General features: G+C 34.9%; 1 protein-coding gene across 2 annotated transcripts; it reads right to left on the bottom strand.

The window, feature by feature from the left end:
• Positions 1-1,838: 1,838 nt before the first annotated feature.
• Positions 1,839-10,867, bottom strand: RIPPLY2 (ripply transcriptional repressor 2). Of its 2 annotated transcripts, none has more exons than XM_051997338.1 (4): positions 8,269-10,867; positions 7,085-7,163; positions 6,002-6,066; positions 1,839-2,130 (listed from the first exon to the last, which is right to left on the bottom strand). In XM_051997338.1, exons 1-4 carry the CDS (start codon positions 8,310-8,312, stop codon positions 1,965-1,967), a joined length of 354 nt encoding a protein of 117 aa, XP_051853298.1. In that variant the 5' UTR covers positions 8,313-10,867; the 3' UTR covers positions 1,839-1,964. The 2 variants fall into 2 exon arrangements, with proteins under 2 accessions (XP_051853298.1, XP_051853297.1); XM_051997337.1 differs by lacking the exon at positions 8,269-10,867 and adding an exon at positions 7,571-7,956.
• Positions 10,868-22,058: the final 11,191 nt, after the last annotated feature.

Here is a 22,058-nt window from a genome sequence, read left to right as displayed (position 1 = left end):
TGGAACCAAGATCAGGAGGAGTAGGAAGTTAAAGTTCTGGTATATACAATGCTTGCCAGTTATTATCCTAGAAAAGGCAAAAAAAAAAAAGTGTGTATAGGTGTGTGTGTTTGTGTATGCACACGTGCATGTAATTTTTCAACTTTGTTTCCCTGTGTGCATGGCATAAATCAGCTGCTGAGTGAGGAACTGAATTTATTCAATAGAATTCTGTCATGTATGCTTTTTTGAATGCTCACCATAATCTCAAGAACAGTTTTTCACTTGTTATTATGCTGAGATAGAACAGTAGCATTTCTGTTCAACTGAAGCACCCAATGTGCCAGTCTGCAAGTGAACATTTTTTAAAATTAGAATTAAGTGTATCAAATTCACAATTACATTATTTTTCATTTCAATGTCTGTAAATATAATGAACTCTTATCAATCCCTGCCTTTTTCTCTCTGAGTTGGGGGATGGGTGGGTGTGGGTTGAGTTGGGTGTGTATAAATATATATATATACACATATATGTATATATGGAAGTATATAAATATAATTAAGACTAGCCATTTAATATATTATATATATGCTATATAGTAATGTAATTATTTTGGATTTATTAATATAGAGAGGGAAGAGAAAGAGAGGGAGAGAGAAAGAACACATTTCAACTCTTTAGATATTGAAATAAGAAAATGTAACAATTACAGTTTTCTTATGTCACTGCACTAAGGAAGCTTAATTTTAAAATATCTGGACTATTACAGTTTAGTTATTTGAAAGAAAGGCAGATGATAATATGAAGTAAAATTTGCATCATTTTTTGTCAATTGTTTTTTAAAAATTCATACTGAATCCTAAGTCTCAGTTATACCATTAATTGAAAAGATGGTTTTCTTAATAGCAAATATGTTTGACAGCACATGGGATTTTTCTTCATAGTCTAATTAATTTAAGAATCAAAATTAATTACTGAATCATGTATTCAGTTAGCACAAGCTGAGCAGAGTACACATACTGATTAAATCATGAAACTTTTAAAGGAGCAATGGAATACATAATTATATGTCAGCTGATATCTAGAAAATTCTATAAAGGTTAAAAGATAATACAAGATGATGTAAGATCCAAATTTAAAACTGAAATATTTATTCATTGATTCACTCATTTATTCAAGAAACATTTATTCGGGGTCTACTATGTGCAAAATATTCTAAGCTCTGGGTATATAAACAATGATTTGGATAATGGGATTTTTTTCTAGAATTATGGAATATAAAAAATTGAATGGGGGAATCTAGACCTATGATTTCATCCACACAAAGAATTCCCAGTGTAACTTACTCCTTTCAGTAAAATAGATCAGGGATTCTTGTGTCATTTATAGTCTTAGTTTCCAGGGGCAGAAAGAAGTTCAGTGACATGCTCATGATCATAGAGCTAGCATGTAATAAATAATAGTAGGATCATAGATCTGCAACTTGAAGGGACCTTAGAAGCCAGTATTTAACAGATGAAAAAACTGAGGCAAGGGAGTGATGTCTATAGTCACAACAGTAGTAAGTATCAGAAGCAGAATTTGAACACAAGTCTGACTTCAAAGTCTGAGTTTTATCCAGTGTACCTTCCTGGGAAAACATGAACTTCTTTCTATTTTTACTTCAAAGCTGGCTTTCTATGTACTATGTTATACTTCCTTTCTCAAACCTTTCAATGTAAAACTTCAAATTGTCACAACTTAACTTTTAAAAATCCAAATTGATAAAAATGCAATGAAGAGAAATGTTATTGTTTCTGGTAAGGTGCTAACATTATAAGTGGGAGTAGGGAAGCATGACAAAGGCCAAACTACCCTATCAATTGCAAAATATTATAACATTTTATTAATAACTTACACACAAATAAATTATATTTTAAACCACTATGATACATTTGTACATTGATATTTTAATGCTATACATTTTGAGTTCCTTTAAAAAGAATCAATCCAATTCATTTCCTGAATCCTGATTCAGCTCCTCCTCCTCCTCCTCTTCACTATCAGATTCTTCATAAAATGAAATTGTAGCTTGAATTGGAAAATTTTTCAGAAGAGATTCTGCTTCTTGATATAAGAAATCATAACATTTTGATTTGGGCCAAAATAGTCTGAAACAAGCAGACAACATAGCATGCTTTATTCTTCATGTACATTTGTTTTCAGAATTCTTATACTCATGAAATTCTCCTACTGATGCCCCAAACTTCCATTGATCCAACAGTTGATAGATGCCCTTTGCATGGTTCCATAAAGTTAATATCAGTATCCTAAGCTTTCATATAACAAAATTTCAACAGTGCCTTAATAGCTGATTTTTTTTTTTGCTACCCCATCCTATGTCAAAGTTCTAAGTTAAAAAGGTTCATCTAGTTAAGAAATTGGCCAATAGTGCCTTCCTTTCACAAAAGTATAAGATCATAGTTTTTACTTGAATCAATGGTTGAGAATTTATGTCACTTCAGCCACAATGAATATTTTCATACTTACCAGAAACATTTTTATTTCCTAATTTCTACACATTTTAAAAAACAATTTAACCTGACAATAAGATTTTGAGTTCTGATGACAGCAAGGGTTGCAATATTACAAATTTTGCAAAGACAATATACACCTAAACTTGCCTTGAAATTAATAAATATTGCCTTGTATGCAATGTCCATAATTATCAAATATGATCATGGAAACTTTAATATAGAGACAGACTAAAAAACAAAAAAAAATCAGTTTTTAAAAAGCATTCATAATTAGATATAGAGGTAGGACCACTTTCCATCCCTTAAAGTAATCACTATTGCTCATGGTTTAGATTGGGTTTGTTGTTTATAATAAATTTTCTCAACAACTTAATTTTGTGGGTGAAATAGATTGTGTGAAAGCTAATTATAATCTCTAAATTTATTTAATTTTTATCTTATTATATATTTTACATATTTAATACATTTTTCTTCTTTGCCAAGGTAACACCAATGTATTGTACTGGGAATATTTTAGATAAAGGTAAGAGTTTTAAAAGATAGATTGATTATATAAAGCAGAATTCAACACTGTGAAAAATTACCCCTGTATTAGAATGACTGGCAAAAAAAAAAAAAAAAACCTGAATATTTAAAGGTGGAGCATTCTACTAAAAACAATCTTCATCCTGCATTTTTTTCCTCAATAGAATATTTTTGGTATTTATTCTGTTCTTCTGGAACCCTTTTTGTGATTATAACAACATGACCATTTTGATGCAGGAAAAAAAAAAAACATTGAAAGCAGATAACCAAGTTGAAGAAAAAGTTTGCATAACATTCAGATTGTCATGAAATTCTCTTGACTACCCCTATATCAAACTCTGCATATTTGCCTTTATTCCCCCTTCCTTATACAATTAGCTTAGCAGCAACCATATCACTAAAGTATGGAGCTTAAAGGATTCAAACCCTGCTTGAAACCTTCTCTAGAAATACTTCTACAAACTCAAACCCCAAGCACAAAGCTGTGGATAAAGAATCATATCCTTAAAGTAATACTGTTTTGAACTTCAAAATTCTTCATATTTCAGTTAGAACTGAATTAAGCACAAATAACAACATGGTGAGCTGTCACTTAAGGGTTTTGCTCTAACCAAAATAAGAAGTTAATGAGGTTATTTTAATGGTATTGTAATTTGAATCTTATACCCCTAGATTAAGACTGCAACACCATATTCATCATCATCTTTCAAATCAAAGTCATAGTAAAAATAAAAGGGCACTCCTCAATCCCAATATTTGGTTATATACATATATCCAGATATCAGAATTTCAACAACCTTAGTGTTCGAGAACATTGCTCTGAATCTAAAAGTAAAAAAGGCCTCAAAGAGTATTTTATATCACCAAATGGACAAACACACACACACACACACACACACACACACACACAAAAGCAATGAAATTCTAGGCTGGCAAGTTGTATACAAACAGATACAATATATCCAAGATTGTTTTTCAAAATGATTCCATAAGTTTGCAATTTATAGGATCATTTTGAAAAACAATCTTTTTTAGTACACAATAAAAGTCAAAAAACAATAATATCCTTTAATCCAATAATTTCATCATGGAAAAGGCTATCAAAAACAAAACTAAAAAGTAACCTATTTATACAAAGATTTCCACAAAAGCATATATAATTGTCAAAAAAATCCAAAAATAAGGGAACAGTTAAATAAGTTGTAGTACATCAATGCAATGCAATACTATAATACAATTAAGGGAAATATATATGAGGTTTACAAAGAAATCTGGAAGATTTTATAGGAGATAGTGTAAAATGAAAAACACAGAATGAGGAAAGTAGAGTATACAATATTCACAAATATTTCAGAGAAAAAGTGATTAAAATGGATAGAAGAACTGTTGGGGATTTAGAGTGACTAAATTATGGTCATGCTGCTTTATGCATTAAGATTAAGCAATTTAAATATAAATAACCAAGTTTAATTGATTGTATTGATGTTCAGTGTTAATCATTTCAAACACACATCCACACATAAAAGAAAGAAAGAAAAAAGCCTCAGATTCAAATAGGCTATAAGGCCCATTCACTTCATTCAAAGGAAAAACTGAAGGCATTTTTAGGCCAGAAAATATAAGAGTGAAGGGCTGGCCGTTAGTTGTGTGTATAACCTTGGTTTTCCCCCTAATTTTTAGCAAACTGGAAGCACATAGGGGAATAGCATTGCCAGAAGTGGAAATAACCACAAATTGTAAGCTAACATTAGAGGATCCAGTTGAACAAGCTGAATCATCAACTATAAAGCAATTTTTTTACTAAGAGAGAAGATTCATCATACACAGCATCTCACACAGTGAAAGCATCATTGCATCTCAATTAAAGGACAATGAAAGGTTAATTACTTTCTGGACTCTGATTATCTAGCTTCTTCTAATTATCTAACCTAAAGGCTGTTGGGACCCTGAACAAGACACTAAATCTCTCAGTACGCCTAAGAAAGAAACTTTGTAAAATAGTCAGTGGCAAAACAATTGCAGAGGACTGACTTTGCTAGAAGGAACTTCCTCATCTAGAGAACCTTCCATCAATGAAATCTTAAATGAGGACACATATACATGTAATCTGATTTTTTAAAAATCATGCATTATATACACATATGTATAAATTTCCAGTAAACTGTTAAAACTTTAAGTTTTACTGCCCCCAGTGTTACATATGTTACTCTGTGTGCATGAGGGGGAAAACCATGCTTACTATACATATTATCTCAGAGTTCCATATAATACTCCAGTGAAATATATAAAGGTTAGAAAGAAAATTCTTACATTTCTCTGGCAGTAGTTACTAACCTGAAATCACAGAATTGGGAAAATGTTTCCATTACAGGGCTCTTCCCTGAACCACACAATCTCTCTGACTATAAAATGACAAATGTCCATAATCTCTAGGGTCTTCCTTAGATCTCAGTTTCTAATTCCTAAGAATATCATCTCATTGTTCTAAATAAATTACTAGCTTTGAAATTTTCCTTTCATATAGTCTTATTCCTTTTTTTCATCTCCAACAATAATAAATTTTAAAAGGTGCTACTTGAATGACGCCAACTTCATTTACATCCTGCAGGCTTCTAAAACATCTGCAAGATGCAAGGTGACACTGTCGTACTTCTCTGCATCGGAAATTCTCCCTAATGCTTTCCTTTATAAAAAAAAAAAAAAATTCCCAAGAATTTATGACGTAGTAGGTATAACAATTTTTAGATGGGGAGAAGGAACTATTATATTCCTATATTTTGGTAGAGGTAAAAAAAAAAAAAAATGATCCTGCAAACAGAAACATAGAATAGCTTTAAAGAAGGTTCAGTTTTTCCAAGGAAGAAGGTCTTGGACCATCTGACACCCAGTCAGCCAGCTAACATCGTGCGATTCCTTCCTACCACACTCCTTGGGTCGGTGAAAAAGTAATTAGAGGGTAGGGGTAAGACGTGTCACTCACCTGACTGGATGTTTATATTGGGAAAGTTTTCCAAAGGTTTCTGTCGTCCCATGCACATCACATACCTAAGATTTAAATGAGAAGGAACCAAATTACTCACTTCAAGGAGAAGCCGGTAGAATGGATCATCCCCACAGTATATCCAGCCCCGCCTACCGAGCTCTGGAAGCTGCTGCGGATTCCTTTCTAGAACCAAATCTGAATCTATTCCAAGGACGACAACCATCGGGTTGCACTGGCAGAGGTTCTACCAGAAGGAATCTCAGGGATGCCTAATATTCAGGATAAAGGCTAATGGGACACACAGGATCGTGACTTTAATAGTCATCTGGGTCCTGACCCTCCTATGTCAATGATCTGTAATTTCGTCAATGTTCGAATTCCTTCCAATGACGCAAATCGCAGCATTCCTCCTCCCCCTCACGCATTTTACGTCTTGTCTCGACTCGCTAATTTGCAGTTCCATCTCCCGCCTCCGTGCCTTTGCCTCTGCCCTCCCCCATACCCGAAATGTTTTCTTTTTTCACCCACAGACTCAAAATCCCTAGACGATCCAGACCAACCACTTTTAGGGCCCCGCTCCTCACTGCACTTGGCACCTTCCTCTTTCCCTATCCCCTACCCGCCCCCCCTCCCCCCAGCCTATCCAAAGCTTTATTGATTGTATCCGTGTATTGATGAATATCACAGGACAATGTTATCTCATTGAAGGCGTAGGACTGCTAAATTTTTGTACCCCAGCGCACGTGCCCAGTGTCAGGCACATAATAGACCCTCAATCATTGCTTGCTAAATTAAGTTAAACTTATCTACAATTCTGTAGCTAAGACGTCTAAAGGCATCCGAGTAACCAAGAAATTGACTTCCCCAGCATCAGTCGGTCTTCCTGCCTATATGACAAGTACTCTCTCTTTTTTAAGTCTGGCGTTTCTCTACCTCCAACTCTTCACATGTCAACCCCCAACACACACACACACACACACACACACACACACACACACACACACACACACATATATATATATCCTGGGTGTCTGCATTTCTCTCTGGCTCTTGTTCATCTGTAGGACGAGGGCCACTTACGGTAAGCTTTGAGTTGAGCTGCATTTTCTCTGCTTCCTCTCTAGGGGTGCTAAGCCAAGGTCTCCAAAAAGCCGGCGACCTACACGTCCCGCGGGGATGGGGGGATGAGGGAAAAGAGCAAGGACATCAGAGTGAGATGTGAGTCAGAGGCAGGGCGGTTGTCGTGATCGTGAAGCAAAGGATTTTAGGCTTTCCTGAGAAAGCGGGAGGGAGGTTTGGAGAGAATGCGGGGTGGAGTGGCGTAGGGAGGGAGCTGAGAGAGAGAAAGGAGAAAGAGAGGAAAGAAGAGAGAGAAAGGAAGGGTGAGAGAAAAGGGAGAAAGAGAGAGAGAGAGAGAGAGAGAGAGAGAGAGAGAGAGAGAGAGAGAGAGAGAGAGAGAGAGAGAGAGAGAGAGAGAGAGAGAGAGAGAGAGAGAGAAGGGAGTAGGAGAAAGTAGGATCTTGCAGTCAAACGTAGGGGAGGATGAGTAGTTGAGAGATTGAATACCCTGAATTGTTGTTCCCTGACTTCAGGGTCTGAGAAGCTGGGGTTTCAGGAAGCAAGCGGCAGCAGCTGGCCCAGTCGGGTCGGGACCCCGAACTCTCCAAGCTCTCCATGTACACACCCGGTCACTAAAGCAGGAGCTCCTTCTCCCACATCCCACAGCCCTGGTCTTCTTTATATAGTCAAGATGGCCTGATGCATATTTAGAAATGCCCCCCTCCCCACGCCATCCCAGACCTCGGGCCAGCGGGGTAAACAAAAAGGCTGAGCGTGAAGGCCAGTTCGGGTAAACAAGGAGGGGTGCGAACGCGTGCAGCTTCCAAATGGCCCAAGCTGGGATTTTTGGCAAGCAAGTGTTAATCGCTCTTAAATAGACACATGGTGACCACACTAACCCATTTCCATGTGAAGAGGGGAGGAGGAAAGATTAAGCGAATCTACACGTTTTGTGGATTTTTGCAAAAAGCTGGTAGTGTCTGGGGGCCACCCAACAGTCCCAGTCTCCAGGTTTTTCGACTAAAGCAACTGCATTCAGCTAGGCATCCAGGACTCCAAAAATGGGACTGGAAAAGCAAATGAAAAGGGACTTTTTTTGACACACACCCCTTTCACGGGGCCCAGTCAAACATATGAATAAGAGTAATAATTGCATATTAGGATTCCTTGAAGGAAGGAAGGGTGCCATTTAATCTGATTTGTACCTTCCATTCTCAGAGCTATGTAAGTGTGGCTTCTTTAATATCATTGGATAGTAGTGATCATCTGTCAAGAAAAAGCCGGAACAAGACGAGAAGTGATCTAGAAATGAAGAGAAGAAATCTAGGAATCATCAGTCTTGTAATGTCAGCGCATAGTTGTACATTATTTAAACTATGTTGTCTGCTATAATTTTGCTTCTCTGGCTGCCCCTTCCTTTTCTATTTAATTGTGAAAAATCAAGCCTGAGCTTCCACATTCTAGAACCATTTAGCATCTAAGCCCAGTTTTGTCCACTCAGTGGATGCTGCTTAGGAGAGAAAATTCTGTTAAGTAAGATTTTTTTTCCCACATGGCACAATAGGAAAGATTTTAGTCATTGTTGGAATTTCTTCCCCCGATTAAAATTAGAAATCGAGGCTTGGGTGGGGTGACTTGGGGAAACAAGGGCATTTATTAAACCTGTTCTGTGTGAGGAACTGAGCTAAGTATTTACAAATATTATATTACTTGATCCTCACAATACCTAGTGAGATTAACTGCTAAATACTTAGCTATAACTTAATAGATAAATCCCAAGGAGTTGTCCCTTGAAAAGGGTACTACAGAGAAAGCCCTACACCAAGATTTTTTAACTGTGAATTTTAAGTACCATGAGGTACACTTTCTCTTATAAGTTGTAGATGGACTATTTGAATTCAAAGGGGCAGCAGGGTGGTGAAGTGGCTAGAGTATCAAGCCTGGAGTCAGGAAGACTTGTCTTTTTGAGTTCAAATTTGGCCTAGCTACTTACTGGTTGTGAGTCCTGGGCAAAGCACTTAACCCTGTTTGCCTCAGTTTCCTCATCTGTTAAATGAGCTCTAGAAGGAAAAGGCTGGAAACCACTCCAGTATCTTTGCCAAGAAAATCCCAAATGGGGGGCACAGTAGGTTAAACATGACTGAACAAAAATGTTTAATTCGATGTATAATATTTTTTCTATTCAATTGAGTGAGTCAAACCATTTCTGAGTGGAAAAACTCAGTCTGGAATAAATATGTCCTTGGCCAGGCAACCCATTCCTGTTCCTTTCTCTTAGAATTACATTTTAGCCATATTTAAACCCACATGGGTTTAAGGAAACTAAAGAGGAATTAAGAATAATAAATATAGACAGATGTTAGATTGTCAGTTTGTACATAATGTATACGCAATTATGGACATTATTTATTCTGTTGAACCGGCTAACATTTTAAGCAGTAGTAGCAATTTGTAACTGAGAAAAATTTAATATCACAATCAATTTAAAATGTTGGCCCAAATTTTTAACATTGTGTTCATGTTACTTATCTTCTTTAGCCTTTCCTTTGAACTAAGCTTGACTAAACCTCTCCCAGAGGATCATAGTTTGTTTGTTTGTTTGTTTTTTCAACAGACTGTAGAGCAGCCAGCTCTTTACATTTTTAATGATTAGAGATGGGATGGAAAAGAGCTAGGAAAAACAGCAGGAACAGCTTCTGGAAATGTGAACTGCTTATCTCCTGGCTTGATGGTTTGCTTAGTATAAAGATTGGAACTATTCTATGATACAGTAAATATGATCGATTGTAGCATAGTTTACCTACAAACTCTAAGAGACTTATTAGGTCAGACTCCAAGGCCATTAGCATCTTCTATGTGACTACATTATTAGTCTGAATTTGCTCCTCCCTCTTCCAATTTGTTCCTCTCTCTTCCAAACACAGATGCCCCTATATTGAATGTTTCAGTAACAGAGACTAAGCACTCATAGGGAAAATCTGAAATATAGATATTATTGTAATGGAAAAGGAAGAAATAAAAGAAACAAAAGCCCTAGAATGACATTATATTGTTTGCTAAACAAGGAAAAAATAAAAAATAATACAAGTTGTATCTTTCTCACCCTTTCCTCAAAGTATCATATCAAATTTAAGTGCAGGACAATTCCGAATTTTAGAATTCGTAGAGAATGTGGAGATCTCTAGCCCAATCAAACCATTTTGCAGAGAAGGAAATTGAGCATGAAACAAGTTAATGACCTGACCACAGTCATACTAACTCTTTTCATATATAATAGGATTTGCATCAAAATTAGACTCTCTTAATTTATATTGTGAGAAGAGAAACCACAATTGCAAATTGTGCCAAGAAGAAAATATATTAGTAGTCATTTTCAAAAATACCTCATTTTATGAAAATACAGAATTCCAGACTTACAAATACACAGTAATTTGGGTATGATTGTTTGTTTTTCAAAAGGATGTTGAACTTTAAAAAAAAATACTTTCTTGGAATTCTTTTCAGTAGAGACTTATTCTAATGTAGTTAAAATATTCAAAATGACGAATTTCAGTTTATAGTTCCACTTTCCAGGAGCACTTCTATAATGGGAAAGCAGAGTATACCAATACTTCCAACCTCTGCACTATATATTTCAGTTAGGATGACAAATCCAAAGATTGTACAAAGTTTTATTGCTGTCATTTTTAAAATCATGAGAGAATCAGTGTGTCATAGTGAATAGAAGGCCACCCTAGGACCCACAAAACTCAGTTCTAGTCCCACTTCTGATAGGGACTAGCTGTGTGACCCTGAGCAAGTCACTTAACATATCACTTTTCTTGACAAGTCTTTAAGACTACATAAATTATAGAGACAGTGCTAACTATTACTTGGAGAGGGAATTTCCTCACTTGGGAGTTCATTATATTACCATAAATCACAAGTCTGTCATTGTCTCTATGAGAGTATGATCAATGATCTTTACACACAAAATTTAAATGCTATTGAGATAAATAATAGAAAAGTCTTTGTGAATTCGCTAGCCTTGCTTACAATTCTCCAGTATCATTATTTTCTCTTTAATTCAACAAACATTTTTAAAGTCCTATATGTGATAATTAGATATCCAAGTCAGAATAAGAAAAAGTTTTAAAAATTGAAGAATATAACTTAGCTTCCTCTTTTAGATGTGACCTGGTGTTGGCCCCTCTTCTCCATGAGACCTCATTAAGTGTGTGACTTACCCACCACTTACACAATGAGGTGAGACTCAGAGGTGTGAAGGACTGAGGAGAATATAATGACTCACAGCTGTTACTGCCACCTTAGGCCTCCATGATAATGGGTTCTACTTGGTGCAGTCCCAGGAGAGTTCATAGCTCCTGTGTACTTTTTTCTTATTCAATACTTTATATTATATTTTTAAAATTACAGGACTTAATATGATGTACTCCCTTAGAAAAGATTTTGTGAAGAAAATGTATTCCTTTGCAAGCAGTCATCATCAAACATATATTAAGTGCTTACTGTGTGACAGGCACTGTGCTCGTTATGTTAGAAAGACAAAAACTTGCACCCTATCCTCAAAAGAATTAATTTCAATTCAACAGATATTTATTGAGTAACTATATAGTCATAAAGAAATGAAAAATGATGCATTTCTGTACTAAGACGTTACTATCTAAGGATAAACTAAGTTCATAAATAACTATAATACATGTTAAAGTGTAATATGGACATAGGGCAAGTCCAATACAGAGACCTGAAAAATTTGGTGGGAGGAGATGTCATTTCTGGCTAGATGTTGTAAATGTTGTTGTCCCAGGGTTGGGCCTTCAAGGAAGATAAGCTTTGCAACTGTCAGAGTCTCTTAGAGGTGGATAGTCTAAACAAATGAATAAAGAAAAGAGGGCAGGACAATAATGGAGAAAGACTAGAAAAGTGAATTGAAGTAGAATGTGGACAGTGGTAAGGAGTTTCTACCTAGTGATTCTCTGACAGGTTTTGAGCAGAGGATTGAAACAGTTAGATCTTTACTTTGTGGGTATGGAAAGATAAATTGGAGAGTTGAGACATAAGATGTAGGGTAAGCTTCAGGTAAGAAGCTTTTGCAATAGTCCAGGTGAGAAGCCCAAGCAGCAAATGAAAGGATAAATTTTAACTTTTAACATTTGGCTTTATTAAAAAGTTAATACTATTAATTTTAATTATGTAAGTTAAGAAATATTCATTATGAGTCAATTTTGAAAGCATTATAAATATGCTTGAAGTGTAACATTCAAAGGCTAATCCTAAAAATTAATAGCAAAAGAAGATCAAATAGCTTGTTCTAATAGTCAGTTATTTTTATATCTATATCTATATATATGTTTTACATGTTTTTAGTCATTTTTTGTCTTGATTTCTTTCTTTTCTTTTCAACTCATAGGAATACTTAGAAGTTCATAGGGAGAATTCCTAGTTTGAAAAATGATGAAGAATGGTTGTTGTTGTCCAATCATTTTTCAGTCATGTTTGAATCTTTATGATCCCATTTGGGGTTTTCTTGGCAAAGATAATAGAATAGTTTTTCATTTCCTTGTCCAGCTCATTTTTCAAATGAGGAAACTGAGGCAAACAGTGTGAAATGACTTGCCCAGCTAGTGTCTGAAGTCATATTTGAACTCATGAAGATAAACCTTCCTGATATCAAGCTTAGTGCTTTTATAACTTTTATAATTTTAGTATATATTTGGTTTGCTGAGAGTTTATGATATTAAAGATTAGCGGTGGTCATGCAATTAATATGTGTCAAAAGGCAGCTGGACTTGGGCTTCATGAGTCTAAGGTTAGCTCTCTATTCATTTTGCCTTATTGCCTTTCTTTCTATCACTCTTATAATGACATTAATGTTAGTTGACAGAATGAATTGAAAAAGTGCTCCAGAACATTTTTTATTTATCATGAATCCTGAATAATTATTGTGAGCTTTGCTTTGATGATAATATCTTTTGATGGTACCATTGGTACTAAGTGAAAAAGCTTGTTAACTAATCAGTGGAGAATAGGTCCATCGCGCATACTATCATCTGTGTACTTCGAACTACAGGGCTTTCAGTCTCCCAAATGCAATTCCCATGTCCTCTTGTTAGGGTTTTGGCTGTAGAAATCATTATTGTTTCATCTTGTCAGAAACCAAGTAGCTGACACTGAGGAGAGCATAAAAGTAACAAAGCATATTTCCATGAGTACCAATTTTTTTCTTTTTTTTAATCTGTTCCTCCCAACTTTTCCCTCTCCAATGAGCAAATTAAACACGTGTATCACACATACACACACACACACACACACACACACACACACATTTTCTATACATACCTATATAGTCTAGCAAAAGAAACCTTCACACTTGTCATATCCCAAAAAAGTATGTCTTTTTTCTGAATTTTAAATGCCTTACCTGTCAGGAAGTAGCATTTTTATCTTCATTCTTTTGGATTGGGATTTTTTTTTCTTTTTAAATTGAAATTGAGAATGAGAACTCTAAGCTGATACTATCATTTTGAACATGTTATGTCTAAATGTGCCCAATTCACTAATGCTTCAATTTATCTATAAGCTAATACCATACACCTTCTTGTTTTAAAAATAAATGAAAAAAAAGTGTACAAAGCTATTCTATTAAAATCAATGGATTTTAATGAAAATTCAGTCTAAGAATCAGAACTGTTTTGAGATATGTCACAGAAGTCATTTGCAGAAGTCAAAATCATCTTTAAGCAAATAGATTTTCTCTTTTTGCTCTTCAAACAAATCTTACACAGGAATATAGAATTGAAATTTTGCACAGATCTTTTTCAGTGAACTGTAGGTGTCGCCAAAACGGAAACATCTGTGAGAACCTTCTCCTATGCAGCAGGTTTAAAGATTGCAGTGACTCTAGCTTAGGCTGAAGACCTTAGACAAAACCAGGCCCAGAGTGTGTTGTTCTAAACTAGAGGGTGCTCACAAATGGCCCTGGGAGAGATTTAACAAGTCTGTGTTAATCACACTCATACATGGGAATATCTGGATTGAAAACAGGCAGATTTACTTTTGAGCCTACAAGTTATTTCAATTAGATGGGGGAGGTGGGGTGTTAAACATTTTAAAAAATCTTCTGATTCATAATCTATTTACACTGACAATGTATTATTTGACAACTATATTATCAAATGATGGGAATTGGCACATGTACCTCACAGAGGAAATACAGAATATTTATATATAAATGAATTTGAAGATCATATCTGGAAATAATAAAATTGTATTGGAGACTTAGTTGCTAACACATTGCATCTAATTCACAGATAACTTTAGTCTGAAATATTTATCCTCAGCTTAAAAATGATATTCTTCTATATTTAAGTTAATTATTTTAGATTTTAGAAAGCTTTTGAAAGGAAGTAGTGGATAAGGAATTGACTTCAAAGCCAAAAAGACCTGACTTGGAATCTTTGCTTCTGACATATGTTGGCTGTGTGACTCCAAGCAAACCACTTAATCCCTTAGTACTCTGACAAATCTCTAAGACTAGTGAACCTCCTTACCTAGGGATTCCTTAGTCACAGAACTGTTCATTAATCTTTAATAAGTCTTTTGATTGAATTTTAAAAATCCACTTATATGTAACATGACATTTGTGATTGGAAAGAGAAATATAGCTTTCCTTCCATACATGCTACAGAATCATAGTACTAGAAGGAAACCTGAAGAACTGCCCTAGACAGTATGTTGGTGTCTAGGCAGGAATGCACTGACCATAATAGAAAAAAATAGCTGTCTACCCCCTTCCTTGATTTATTTAGATTATGCTACCACTTGGTGACTGGACAGCTGGTTTAGACAGTTGGTCACTTCCCTAGAGAAAAGGACATATTGAGTACTGTTCTCAAGGAATTGGTCATAAGTCCAGCACTTCTTAATTTTCCTAATGACTTGAATTTCAGAAAAGCTTTACCCTAAATTTGCTAATAACATTCACTTGGATGGAGTTGATGAACACAAAGGAGAAGAATAGGAATCAAATTTTAAATGACAGGAAAGAGTGGGAAGCCATAAAATTTGTGAGAAAAGAAAAATTACTTAGGGAAAAAGTACTCTAACTATAAAGCAAAGAAATACAGGATATTCATGTATTAGACACAAAAATATGCAATCATAAAAATGCATCAGTTAAGCATGAGTCATCAGTCTTTTGAGAAAGCTAAATAACATTAGATATGAATTCTGATCTTAAAGTATTATACAAAAGTGTTTTTTCTTGCAATGTATGGTATGTTGATATGAGAGAATGAATGGCTGGTTCTAACGTGCCAGCACTGGACATACACATACAAAAAGCAAGATAGGTCCTGCCTTCAAGGACAACAGTATAATAATAGTACACAACAGACAGAGTGGGGTGATCAGAGGGAAGTGTTTTGGTCAGAGAAATCACTAAAATAGAGAGTGGAACCATAGGGCCATTGACTAATGCCCTTCCTAGAAAAGGAAAGTACTTGATCTGATTACAGTCACCAGAAGAGCAAGGTAACAGTGTGTATACAGGGGCATAGCATGAAGCTGGCCAGAGAAGAACAGTGTGATAGTGAATTTGGAGCAGATACATCAATCAGGAGCCCAGGGGGTTCTAAGAAGGAGACAGAGGTGCCAGTGGAGGAACATAGCATTTAGTCTCTATTCAGCATTCTACTTATGGTTCCTGAAGAGTATGATAATGTGATAGTAATTCATCAGTTAAATTTTGGGGTAATAAATTTTATAGAGTGTATAGACAAGTCTCTAAGCAAAATTAATCCCTCAAAATATTTAATTGATGGATTGAAACTATTCTATTATATTCTATTGGGTAGCATAGGGTGATGCAGACTAGAAATAAGAATATGTTAAACAGAGAAATGAAAATTATCAAAGTGTTGGGAAATAGACACCAGACGGAACAAAGGAATTGCATATATTTTTAGTTGTTTTATTTTTTTAATCTAATCCAAAATGCTCTATAAAATCCAAATAATGCTGAAGATTATATATTCAGATTTGGAAGGAACCTCAAAAATCACCTGATCCAATACCTTCATTTTGAAAACAAGGAAACTGAGAACAAGAAAAATTAATTGACTTGCAAAAGATCATAGGGTTACTAAGTATCAGAACTGGGACTGAAATCCAGATCCTCTGATTCCAAGTAGAAGACTCTCCATTCTTAGATTTGTAATTGTTTTGATGTTTGAACTTGTATAACCAATCAGTCTAATCCTGCCAAGCAGGGAGGGCAAATTCTCACAAGGCCAGATCTTTGGGCAAAGTTTCCACAGATGGAATTTTAGGGGAAGGACTTAGAAGCAATAATTTGCTGGTCTACAAGCAGAAGTAGACTGGCTATTTTGATTTGAACATCAAAGATACAGATTTAGGAGTGTAAGATGGGAAGTCATGGAAAGAAGTACTGCATTTGGAGTATCTAAAAAATCTAGTCTAATACCTAAAAACCCTGAGAAAGGAAATGATTTATGCGGGTCATTTAAACATACCAGATCAATTCATTTTAATAACACAGTGCCTTTCTTGCATAATATTTAAGAATTTGGTAGGATCTCATTCATTCACCAAACTTTCAATATGAAGAGAAAAGTTTTTCCCCCATTTGATAGATGAAGAACAAGACATATGATTAGGTTATAGTAACAAGACATCTAAGAACAGAGTTGATTCTTTTTGTGGCATAAGTAGACCCATGCTTAGTCTTGAATACAGCCTAAAAACTCCTAGTTCAATCTCTTTCTATGCATTAAAACTATATTTATTAGAGAAAACATACACATGTTTTCCCCCACTACATTTACCACTCCCTATCCTTTAATGAAGTATAATGGATTGGGAATAAGCTTTGGCTTGGCCACTTACATCTTTGTGGCCTTTACCTCTATAGGATCTCCTTTTCCTCATCTACAGAATGAGGAGAATGGAAAGTGTTTTTAACTTTTTGATGTCATGGATTCCTTTGACAGTCTACAGAAGCTTACTGATTCCTTAGCATAATATTGTAAGTATAAAATAAAATCCATAGAGTTACAATGGAAATTAATTGTATTAAAATATAATTATTACAATATTTTCTAATATTATGAATACTTTTGAAAAAATTCAAAACCCCCAAGCTAAGAAGCCTTGTTAGATGATTTCTGAGATCTCTTAGAAAGTCAAAAAGTCATAGCACATAATTAAAAAGATACCAAAACTGATTTCTAGGGTAGGAATGTCATTTCCTTATTGCTATTGGTCTCCAAAAGGAAAATCCATTTTTGTCTGATAATTTTTTTTACATGACCCCAGATCTATAGATATATAAAATAGGTATACAAACCCAACATTTACAGATAATAAATCATAATTTCACAACCCCCACATAGTTACAAGACTCCATATGAGGTTACAAACCAGAGTTTAAGAATCTGGGCCCTAAAAAACTTACCTCTGTCCCAACTGAATTCCCAAGTGACTGGTAAATGTTTCACATGTACCACTCTATCGATAGGCCAGGGAGTCATGGAACATTACTCCCCAAACAAGGTCTTGAGACCTTGACATCTTATAAGCATGTTCTGTGCTGCCTTTCCCTCTCCTCCATCTCTGAAACTATCAACAAATCAATCATTGCTCCTGGAAAAGATATGGCAAGCAACTCCTGATTGCCTCCACTCAGTCCACTCCTTGTGACTTTCTAAACCAAAATAACCCTTCCTGGCTACCACTTCCCTATATGTACTCTCTCTCCCGTTATAAGGAAAGCTTTTAAACAGCAAGGGACTTTGTTCTCTCTGGTATTTTTATGTGTAATTCCAAAAAGTGGTACATGATAAGTGCTTAATAAATGCTTTTATATTCATTCATTTCATACATATTAATTTCATTCATATTCAAATACAGCTAGGTCCTTGGTGAAAATAATGACTCCTATCAAGTGGTCACATTATTCAAATTCAAAATGCAAATTATCATTGGGCTGGAACCAATTACCATATTTTACATAATTATAACTATGAATAATGTGTATTTGAATCCATTATCAGGATTTATTATTTGCAGTAATCTGTAAATTCATTCTAACTCTATATAAAAGCAAGAATACTGGAATCTGGGCTAGGTGTGTTTCAGAAGGAGGGACAACAAGACAAGACTTCCTTGGAGGACAGCAAGAAATGCATCTCTGTGGAACTTGGCTACCTGGCTTCTCCTGTGTGTCTGTATTTGTATTTTTCTGTGTCATATGCTGGCTTAGTAAAGCCAATTATTATTTCAGTGTGAGCATTTAACTTCAGAAATGGCCACTGCTACAAATCAGGGCTTGATTTATTGTTTTATTGATTGTCTAGACTTAAGAAAGTGTTAATAATGCAAATTAAACTTAAAAGTGTTTGTGCATACATTCCCTTTACCTCCCCTACCCCCAGCCAGATTGTAAAAGATTTACCTGCACATCACTGTAATAGGTTGTTTGAGCTCAGTAGAAGTCCAGCAAAAGGCTCAAGAATTTTAGTCATCACCAGACTGGAGATCTGTACCTGTAAGCTACTGCTGATGATAATGATGATGGTGATGGGTAGTAGTGATGATGATGATGATAATAGCTTGATATAGCTTTAAGATTTTTGAAAAACTTTACATCCATTATTTCATTTAAGCCCCAATACACTCTGGTTGTATGTATTTATGAGAAGAATGTTTTACATGAGCTATTATTCAAAAAGATGAACAACAGCTCCATTATAACCTTTTCTGATCTCTTTCTTCTCTTCTTCATCATCTCTATCAAAGGTTTTGGGACCCTGGCAATCAGCACTCACCAAATCCTGGCACCTTGCAGCTATACAATGTACAAAAACACAATTAGAAATAGAAATTGTTAAGTTTAAACTATAATTAATTTCAAAATCTATGGATAAAAAGTGATAGAGAATTGTATAGTGTTTATATAAAAGGCATCATTCATTACCTTGGTTACTCTCAACCTGGTTTAGCCTGTCTGCTCAGTGGGTTTGCTAGGGTGTAGCCATAGCATAGGTGAGAGTTTGGTGCAGTAATTTTTTTTTAATAATCTGTGCATGTCGTCCTAGAACAATCTATAACAATCTGATTGATTGTGTTGATATTTTTTGCTTAAACCAAAGGGCTTTACATTATAGAGAAATGGGTGTCTGTTATAATCTTTAACATAAATGACTTCTTTAATACTTCATTAAAACTATGATTTTACTAAATAAGGGTGATCACTTCTTCTATCGGTACAGATACCAACCCATTTACTCATTCTCTCATCCTGTGTGATCTTTGTCTATGTCCTTTCATAAATCTTCCATAGAGGACACGGCTCTATTTTATGCTATAAGATCATCCTCTAGTCTATGAATTTCCCCCCTTATTTCATACCATGCATGTACAGTTTTGAGTACTACATTTTAAGAAAGAACTTAATAAATTAGAGAATCAAGAAGAGGTTAGCCAGGATGGTGAAGGACCTCAAGATCATTAGTGGAGGCTGAGAGCTACCTTTGAATATTTTAAAGGCTATTAAAAATTAGACTTGTTAGGTTTGGTCCCAGAGAACAGAGTAATAGGAACAATGTGTATATGTGTGGAGAGGTGGGCCATTACAAGGAAGCAAATTTAGAATAATTTAAGTAAAAACCATACAAATAAAAAAACCTCCCTAATAATTAGAGGTATAAAATTATTTTATTTTCAAATAAAGATTAAGGTTAAGATGTCTGAATTGGGTTCTTTTAACGGTCAATGGATAGTAGAGCATCTGCCTTTAGATTTCCCATTAACTAGCCCTTTTTCTCACTTTTTCCATCTCAACCCTTTTTCTGATCAAATCCTGGATGATATATTTTGGATCCTTCAATGCATGCATGCCATCATTGAGAATAGCTAATAGACTATTTAAGCCCATCACATTGCTTCAAAAATCAAAGAATTTCAGAGTTGGAAGAAATTTCAAAGACTATCTAAGCCCAACTTATACCTTAAGAAGAATCAATACTATGATATACCTGATAAGTCATCTGGCCTTTCCCTGAAGATATCCAATGAGGAGATACCCACTACCTCCTGAGGCATCCCATTCCACTTTTGGATACTCTATTAGGGAGGTTTTTAATTTCTATGATTTTTATTTACAGCACACCTAAATTTGCCTCTTGTAATGTCCCCTCTCCCCACACCCATACATATTGTTCCTATTTCTCTGCTCTCTGGCACCAAACCTAAGAAGTCTAATTTTGAATAGCCCTTAAAATATTTAAAGGTAGCTCTCAGCCTCCACTAATGATCTTGAGATCCTTCACCATCCTGGCTAACTTCTTCTCCAATTTGTCAAGATCTTTCTTAAAATGTAGCACTTAAAACTATACACATTACTCACAAACTGGTCTGAGTAGGACAGGATACCACAGGACTATTACCTTTCTAATCTTGTTCATAATATCCACCTTAATAGATTAAGATGCCATTAGCTTTTTTTTTGATTGGGATGTCACCCTATTAGTTCATAGTAAGCTTGCAATTCACTATAATTTGCAGCTTTTTCCAGATAAACTACTATTTAATCATATTCTCTCCTTCCATATTGCTTTCATGAAGTTGCTTTTTTGTTTTAACTCAAATGTAAGTTTTCGTTTCTCTTTATAAAATACCATCTCATTATATTTGGCTCATTATTTTAAGCTGTTAAGATCTTTTTGTGTCCTTAATCTATCATCTAATGTATAAAGTACATTATAGTAAAGTACATAATGTACAAAAACAGTAGTTTTGTGTTGCCTGCAAATCTGATAAGCACTCTCTTGGACCTTGGACCACTGTATTAGAAACCTTCATTAAATCTGATATTGAAACACTAATAACTAATAACTATATGTTGGTCATTCCAATTCCACCTTTGGTCATTCCACCTAATTGTACCTACATCTAATCCATGTCTTCCTATAGTTACACAAAATCTAAGTTAAAGCATATCAATAGTATTATCTATTAATTTAGTAAGAAAAAGAAATAAATTTAGCCATCCATGGCTTGTTATTGAGACATCTAGATGTTTACTAACCAAAGTCACCTACAGATTTCAAAGTATGCTCTTTTAAAAAAAAAATTAGGATATTTGTCCTTTTGTATCCTTATAGTATCTCTCTCCCTCTATGAACTTTCAAACATCATGGACATTGTCTCAACAATTTTATCTACTGGTTCTTTCAGTACTAAAGGATAAATTACATCTGGTACTAGTGAATTCAGCTTGTCAAAGACAGAAAGATGCTCCTTTACTAGCTCCCTGGTTATCTTGAGTATTAAACCTTTTTACCTGTTTTTATTCTGTCCTTTCTAGCCTAAAGTTTATTGTTTCAGGTAGAGAAAGCAGAACCAATATAAACTCTGAATAGCTCTGTCTTTTCCTTCAGTTATCTGTCATTATGTTCTCATCAATGTCTTTCCTAAGCTATGATACCCAAAATAGAGCATAGGAATCCCAGAGGTGGCCTAAGAAAGGGTAGAATATAGCAAGGACACTGAGAAAATGTATGTAAAGCAATCAATGGTCCCTTTTTTCACTCAATCCAAGATAGGAATTCTTGTCTTCCTTGGAAAAATAGAGGAAAATAATAATTTCATCCCTTATTTTATCTTTTTCCTAACAGCTACAAAAAAAGTCTTTAAAATTATTTTCTTACCTTTTATTGGGGAGAGAGTAGAGATTGAATATGGAGTGATAGAGATATTGATTAAAAAAAAAAAAAAGAAAAGATCATCAGTAAAACATTTTAAAACATGCAGCAGAGAGCAGAAAGAAGTTCAGAAAACACCAAAAAGATAGTGTTGTTACTCTTTGTTAAATTTGATATACTCAAAAAAAAAAAAAATGAAATGTAACCTGACTCCCAACTAAGTTGGTTAGGGGAGGGTCATTCCTGTGATTCATGTCACTTGCTGAACATAA

Source organism: Antechinus flavipes, chromosome 4 (genome assembly GCF_016432865.1).
Source record: "Antechinus flavipes isolate AdamAnt ecotype Samford, QLD, Australia chromosome 4, AdamAnt_v2, whole genome shotgun sequence".
Lineage (NCBI taxonomy): Eukaryota > Metazoa > Chordata > Mammalia > Dasyuromorphia > Dasyuridae > Antechinus > Antechinus flavipes.
Note: the sequence above shows the minus strand (reverse complement) of the source record. Positions and strands in the feature narration are given on the sequence as shown.

Bases quoted from the DNA above. Each gene is read 5' to 3' on its own strand.
- RIPPLY2 (XM_051997337.1), bottom strand. From the start codon at position 7,680: ATGGAGAGCTTGGAGAGTTCGGGGTCCCGACCCGACTGGGCCAGCTGC. The intron at 7,164-7,570 runs GTATTCAATCTC...CGGGACGTGTAG, and splicing joins TCAGGGAACAACAATTCAGG to GTCGCCGGCTTTTTGGAGAC. The intron at 6,067-7,084 runs GTAAGTGGCCCT...TTTAAATCTTAG, and splicing joins AGCTCAACTCAAAGCTTACC to GTATGTGATGTGCATGGGAC.